The 7,579-nt window shown below is 60.9% G+C and overlaps 1 protein-coding gene across 1 annotated transcript in view; it reads right to left on the bottom strand.

The window, feature by feature from the left end:
* Nucleotides 1-6,316, bottom strand: part of CARD10 (caspase recruitment domain family member 10) — a 30,725-nt gene extending 24,409 nt beyond the window's left edge. Inside the window, 5 exon segments of the mRNA XM_056137602.1 lie at nt 11-235; nt 238-338; nt 4,735-4,872; nt 5,567-5,818; nt 6,247-6,316. Of these exon segments, the coding sequence (XP_055993577.1) occupies nt 11-235; nt 238-338; nt 4,735-4,872; nt 5,567-5,801 (699 nt within the window). The 5' untranslated portion in view covers nt 5,802-5,818; nt 6,247-6,316.
* Between the last annotated feature and the right edge of the window lie 1,263 nt (nt 6,317-7,579).

The following is a 7,579-nucleotide window of genomic DNA, read 5'->3' on the forward strand; positions in this document are numbered from 1 at the left end:
TCCCGCTTACCGCCAGCTGCAGGTCGCGGCTGCGCAGCACGGCCGAGTTCTTCTCCTCGCTGAGCTGCGCCAGGCGCATGGCCACCATGTAGTTCTCGTCCTTGAGGCGCAGCAGCTCCAGGCTGCCCGCCTCCCAGTCCTCGCGCAGCCGCTGGCAGCGCTCCTGCACCTGCTGCAGCTCCCGCAGCCGCCGCTCCTGCGCCGCGCGCTCCTCCTCCAGCGCCCGCGCGCGCGCGCCTGCAGCTGCTGCTCGCGCTGCAGCTGGTTCTTGCGGGCCTCGCGCAGCCGCCGCACCTCGGTCATGAGGAACTGGGTGAGGCCCTCGGGGCCCTCCTCATCTGCCGGCGGGAGGCAAGGGCGGTCAGAGGAACCGGGCGGCGAGGCGCGGAAGCAAAGTCTGAGGACTTTATTATTATTATTATAATTATCGTTTTTGTTATCATTATTGTTATCATTATTGTTATCATTGGGCTGGAGCAATAGCACAGCGGCGGGTAGGGCGTTTGCCTTGCACACGGCCAACCCAGGTTTGATTCCTCCGCCCCTCTCGGAGGGCCCAGCAAGCTACGGAGTATCCCGCCGGCATGGCAGAGCCTGGCAAGCTCCCTGTGGCATATCCGATATGCCCAAAAGAGTAACAAGTCTCACAATGGAGACGTGACTGGTGCCCCCTCGAGCAAATCGATGAACAACGGGACAGTACTGCTACAGTGCTACATTATTAATATTATTATCATTATTATTATTATTTTCAGGGTAGGGAACCTCTTCCTAAAAGAGGTGCATAGTCCAGACAAAAAGATAGATGTATCCATATGTGCTATTTGGGGGTCACACCCGGCAGTGTATAGGATTTACTCCCGGCTCTGCTCAGAGATCACACCTGGCAGTGCTCTGGGGACCATATGTGAGGTCAGGGATTGAGTTTGGGTCAGCCAGGAGCCAGGTAAGGGCCCTACTGGCTGTACTATCTCTCCAGTCCCTATATCCATATTTTTCTTTAAAAAGTTTTAAAAATAAGCAACAAAGTAGAAGAAAACAGACCTAGGGATGAGAGTGATAGCACAGCGGGTAAGGTGTTTGCCTGGCATGAGGCCAACCCAGGGTTCGATCCCCTGCATCCCATATGGTCCTCCCAAGCACTGTCAGGAGGTAATTCCTGAGTGCAGAACCAGGAGTAACCCCTAAGTGTTGCTGGATGTCACCCCAAAAGAAAAAAAAAGAAGGAAAACAAACCTAAAGACTCAGTTATAATATATAAAGAGCATCTACAAATCAAGAAGAAGAAAAGAAGGGCAAACATTCAGACTCAACACCACTGATCTACCAGGAGTAAGCACTGCACATTGGATGGGCTGTCAAGTAGGAGACCAATCTCGGTTAAAAAATATTAGCACACGAGGCTCAACCTGTAACAACATGTTAATAATCTCTTATACAAAGGGTTTAATAGCTCCAGGGTGAGCTAAAACAATCTTCACACACCCTTCTTCTAAGGAAACTTTTGTGGATCCTCTTTAGCCAATTATTCAGAACAAGCTCTGTAGCACCGTCCTGTCCTCCCGCTGTTCATCCATTTGCTCGAGCGGGCCCAGTAAGGTCTCCGTCGTGAGACTTGTTGTTACTGTGTTTGGCATATCGAATACGTCACGGGGAGCTTGCCAGGCTCTGCCGTGCGGGCGAGATACTCTCGGTAGCTTGCCGGGCTCTCCGAGAGGGGCGGAGGAATTGAACCCGGGTTGGCTGGGCCGGCCTCATGCAAGATAAACGCCCTACCGCTGTGCTATCAATACAAAATAAGTTATTTAGGGCCTGCTATTGGCTGGTGTTTGGGAAAATTCAAAACAATGGTGGTGGCAAGGTGTAATGGTGGTGGGGTGGGTGTTGGAATATTGAATGTAATAAATTATTGTGGGGCTGGAGTGATAGTACAGAGGATAGGGCGTTTGCCTTGCATGCGGCCGACCCGGGTTCAATCCCCGGCATCCCAGATGGTCCCCCAAGCACCGCCAGGAGTTAATTCCTGAGTGCAGAGCCAGGAGGAACCCCTGAGCATCTCTGGGTGTGACCCAAAAAGCAAATAAATAAATAAATTATTGTGAACAATCTTATAAAATAAAATTAAATTAAAAAAAAGAAAAAATTTCTAAATAAAAAATAATAATAAAAAAAGAAGAAAACGGGCAAACAATGGAGGGTCCAGAGAGATTGTACCATGGGCGAAGGTGCTCCCTTGTATGTGGTGGCCCTGGTTCATTCACTGGTGGCATCTGGCTCCTCTGAGCACTGCTAGGAAGAGCAACAGAGCTTGTGCTTGCTCCCGAGTACCACTGGGCATAGCCCAAATGCCCGCCCGCCCCCCAAAAGGCAAGCAATGGGGGCCGGAGTGACAGCACAGCGGGTAGGGCGTTTGCCTTGCATGCGGCCAACCTGGGTTCGATCCCCGGCATCCCACAGGGTCCCCCGAGCACTGCCAGGGGTAATTCCTGAGCATTGCTGGGTGTGACCCAAAAAGCAAAAAAAAAAAAAAAAGGCAAACAACGGAATAAAACAATTAGGCAAAATTCCAAACACAGAAAAACAGAATAACATGCTCCAATCCATTAGCAGTGATACCAACCAATGCTATTACCTGGGGCTTTAATTCTCTTTGTGCTAGATATATTCATTAATTTTCGGACTCCTCATGACAATCCTAGCTAGTTACTATTATATCCATTTTTTTTCTTTTTGGGTCACACCCGGCAATGCACAGGGGTTCCTCCTGGCTCTGCACTCAGGAATCACTCCTGGCGGTGCTCAGGGGACCCTATGGGATGCTGGGAATCGAACCCAGGTCAGTCATGTGCAAGGCAAATGCCCTACACGCTGTGCTGTCTCTCCAGCCCCACTATTATATCCATTTTATTTGGATTTTTTTTTTCAGTAAAGCTAGATAGTTTTATTGAAACTTACTTACAAAGAGGGGAGGGAAAGGAAAGAGAGGAATTATCTGTTCGAGGGAGGACACAGGCGAATATTTTTAAGTTTATCTTCCATGATGCGGAGGACTGAGGCTAAGGCCTCTACCTTTGAGCCACCCTCCCAGCCCACCCATTTCAGAGACAGGAAAGTGAAGGCAGCAAGATTCTGTGGGGTTTACTAACTAGCTCACCGTCAACTGGATCCTTCAATGAAACAACCATCTAGCATTTCCACACATCTGTCTGGCAAAAAAAGTTTTCAAATAATTTGCTGGACCCGTGAGGGAATGGTCAAAAGGGGGTCCGCAAGGCCAGAGCGATAGCACAGTGGGGAGGGCGTTTGCCTCGCACGTGGCCCACCTGGGTTCAATCCCCGGCACCCCATAGGGTCCCCTAAGCACCGCCAGGAGTAATTCCTGAGTGCAGAGCCAGGAGTAGCCTCTGAGCAAAACTGGGTATGACCCAAAAAAAAGCAAAAAAAGGGGGGGTTCTCATACACTGGAGGGGCAGGGGAGCGTCTGTGAAGTGAACTCCGAGAATATACACCCTCGTGGAGAGGCTGGACTTGCCAGAACTTCTCCAAAGACACACGTTGATACAAAAATGCAGGCTGGCAGCGCCTCAGGGATGTGGAAACCCAACCCAGCCGTCTGTCCACAGGGAGATCAGCCAGTCAAGAAGGCCACAGGGTGGAGGCCGGAGCCATAGCACAGCGGGGAGGGCGTTTGCCTGCCTGGCACGGGCTGACCCAGGTTCGATCCCCGGCATCCCATAGGGTCCCCTGAGCACCACTAAGAGTGATTCCTGAGTGCAGGGCTACTCGGAACCCGAGAATTGCCGGGTGTGACCCAAAAAGAAAAAAAAAGGCCACAGGGGTCACTGACGATAGGGGCGGCAGGCGGAACAGAACCACCGCAGGATCGGCCGTGCTGAGAAAAAGCCGAACCCAGCGTAATCTGGGAGGGCTCGGGGTGCGCCTGTGCACGTGTGTTTGCAACCGCAGAGGAAACGGGAGGTCGCCCCAACTGTCAGCAGGGGACGAAGGCGGAGGGACAGCGGCGCTTTATATTCGACCGGGAACGTTTCTCTCTGCTCCGGTGTGTTGAGGTGCCCGGGGCCAGGCCTGGCGGTACCCAGGAGGTCATCTGGGGCCAGGGATGGGACTCGGGGCGCCCGGCCTGGCTCTGCACTCAGATTACTCCTGCTGGTGCTCAGGGGACCCTACATGACTGAACCGGGGGCAAGCGCCCTCCCTGCTGTAAGATAGCTCGAGCCCCCTTGGGGATTTGAATTCTCAAGTCACTTGCTTGAATTTTTCTAAGTCTCTTGAATTTTTTGTTTGTTTTGCTTGGTTGGGGCTGGGGGTGGGCACCTGAGATGCTCAGGGGCTACTCGGCAGCTTCGTGCTCTGGGATTGCGCCCAGTGGTGTATTGGGAACCCTGCAGGGGTAGGGGGGTGGAGGGCAGAATCGAAGCCAGGGCCTCACCCCTGCAAGGCCAGTGCTCGACCACGGTGCCACCTCCCTGTACCCGCAAAGTATCACGCCCCAAACTATCAGGCTACAAACTCACCAGGGCCTGCAGGACAACGGAGAAAGCAAGAGCCTCCCTCTGCAGAAGCCATGGGCAGTGGGTGGGCTCAAACTGAACTCACAGGGTTCGAATCCCGGACTCAGGTGGGGCTGGGGCTCAGTTTCCCTGTCTGGTTGGGGGGTTTCCCATCTGGTATGGTTCGGCCCCGTGCAGGGTCCAGGGGCCAGGGGACACTCACCCAGGATCATGGAGCAGCGCTGGGCAGCCTCCTGGCCGGTGAGCAGCGTGAAGTGCTCGGGGTAGTAAAATTCCAGGGCTTCCAGAAACGCCTCGTAGCCTCTCTTGCCCCGGCAGCGCAAGATGTCCATCAGGCGTCCTGGGGAGCGCAGGGCAGTGGGCGCTGACCGACAGGCCGGTTCCTCCGCCTCGACCCCCCCCCCCTCCAGCCCCGGACTTCAGGGCCCACGTTCCTCAGATGTTTCAGCCACACACTGGGCCTGTCTCAACACATCTGGGGGGTGATTCCACCCCCACAGCCAAAAGAGCCAGGACGCCCACCTCAGGGCACCTGCAGTCTCAGACGCTCCCCAGACCCCCCCCCCCACCTTGGCCGCCCCAGCAGACACACAGATCAGCTGAGAAGCCCCCTCCCACACTCCCCCATGGAGAGTAAAACCCCACCAGGAGCCCCTCACCCTTTGCCAGCCCCCCATAAAGCCACACCCTGTGAGTGTAGGGGACCCCCGCCCCAGAGGACCGGGCTGGGTCATTTCTCTCCCAGCGGGGTCACCCATGGGCGAGGTGAGAGAAGGAAATCAGAGGGTCCAGGAAAAACGCCAAGTCCAGGGAGGGCCCTGACCCCCAGGTCCAGCTGGGAGACCAGGCCTGCACCCCAACACCACCCCCCTGGCTTTAATGTGGACCCAGGAAGTGGGAGGGAACCCTGAGTCTGTCAAAACCCAGACGACCGAGTCGGCAGCGCGGGTCGGCAGGGTGCGGCGGGGAACGGGCACCGCGATCGGCCGACCTGGGAGGGGTCCCCAGGAGGGCCGGCGGGTCCCCGGGCTCACCCGTGCGGTTGACGCGGCTCGGGAAGCGGTAGGTGCTCAGCACCTCCTCCTCGTCCTGCTCGTCGATGACCCGGCACTGGCGCAGGTAGGGCGTGAGCTTGGCGGGGTTCAGGGCGCGCGTCAGCCGGTGCCGGACGCCCTCGATCCGCTCCCACAGCGCCTCCTCCTCCGCCTCGGACCCCGACCCCGCGCCGGCCTCCTCCTCGGCCTCCCCGGCCTCGGCCCCGCCCGGCATGGTCGCGTCTTCGGGGTCTGCAGGCGACAGGCGCGGCGCGCGCGCGCGGGGCCGGGGGAGGGGGCTCAGCCGGGGACGCAGCCGACGCCCCCAGCCGCGGCCGCCGCCCGCCCTCGCCCGGGACCTCCCCGAGGCCCCGGCCCGTCGGGGGGCGCGGGCCCGAGACTCCCCGCCCCCCGCGCGCGCGACTCCCGGGAACCCCCCACCGGCGCGCGAGGCTCCCCCGGCAACGTCGGGGGGCGCCGGCCCGGGATCACCCCCCCAACGCGCGCGCGGCTCCCCGGGGGCCCCCTCCTGCGCGCGCGCGGCTCCCCCGGCCCCGTCGGGGGGCGCCGGCCCGGGATCCCCCACCCCGAGCGCGCGGCTCCCCGGGATCGCCCCCCCGCGCGCGCGCGCGCGGCTGCCGCACCCCCGGCCCGTCGGGGGGACGCGCTCCCGGACTCACCCCGCACCCGCGCGCCCCGCTCGGCGCTCGGGCGTCGGCTCCGGCGCCGCAGGGGGGCGGGGTCCGCGGCGCCCCCGGCTCCGCCCCCGGCCCCGCGGCCCCCGGCGCTGCCCGGCTCGCCCCACATCGCCGCGGCCCCGCCGAGTCCGGCCGCCCCGCCGCCCGCCCGCACGCCCGGCCCGGCCCGGCCCGCGCCCTCCCCCCGCTTCCTGTTTCCCGCCGGCTCTCCCGGCCTGGCGCGGCGGGGTCCGGGCGGCCCGCCCACACCTGCCGGGCCGGGCCGGGCCGGGCCGGGCGGGACGGGGCGGGCCCGCACCCTCGCCGCCCCGCGGGCCCGCACGCGCCGCGCACCTTCCCCGGGCGCGCGTCCCCGCCGCGCCCCGCGCCCCCGCCGCGCCCCCCGCGCCGCCCGGCGGGACCCCGGGCCGCTGGGCTCCGGCCTCACCTGCACGCCCACCGCCCCTCCCGGCCGACCCCCGACAGGCCGGGCTCACCCCACCCACCACCTGCTCCCCCTCCCGGAGAGGATTCCAGGGGTCCCAGCGCGCCCCACCTGTGACCCTGTTCTTCTGTGGGGTCTCGGGGAGGGGGAACAGGGTCTCGTGGCCGAGCACTGCCGGGAGCACCGGATCCAGATCCGGCAGGACCCCCACCCCTCCCCGGGGCGGCTCCCGGGCCCCGGCCCTCTGCCGGCTCCGACTGGGTCCTGCGGCCGCAGGACTGGACAGCCGAGGGCAGAGGTCACAGCCCCCCTCTCAGACACTGGGGGGCGCTCGCGACCTAGGATGCCGCTCCTGGAAGCTGCGCTGATGAGGGGCACCAGGGCCACCACTTTGCCCAAAACGCTTCTTCCTGGTGCCGAAGCCAGGAGTGCTTGGGGAGCAAGTCCAGGGTGAAATGATCAAGCGAGTTTGGGGAACGCGGCACCCAGAGTTCCCTGCGCCCGCCCCGGGACACTCGGGGTCACTGACCACACTCAAGCCTGCCCATGTTCGCGGGCACCGGGCACCGTCTCTCCAAGCCCTAGGAGTGCCCAGGACGCGCGAGTGGGGCAGAGCTATACCCTGGAGAGATTGGACGCCCCCTGCCCCCAGATTCCCACGCCCTCCGACGCCTCGGGGGGGGGGGGCTCCCCAACCCAGGCGCCTGTAATCCTGAGGCAAAGAAATGAAAGATTTCAACCGACCCTGGGCTCTGAGCTGCCCTGCAGCCCCGAAACTGGTTTAACTTTATCCCTCCTGCCAGTCACTTCCCACTGGGCAGTAACCACGGCAGCCTGGATCGGGTTCTCTTTGTTTGGTGTATTTGGGGGATCACCTGTTACATCCGGAGG

This window comes from Sorex fumeus, unplaced genomic scaffold (genome assembly GCF_029834395.1).
Source record: "Sorex fumeus unplaced genomic scaffold, SorFum_2.1 ptg000125l, whole genome shotgun sequence".
NCBI lineage: Eukaryota > Metazoa > Chordata > Mammalia > Eulipotyphla > Soricidae > Sorex > Sorex fumeus.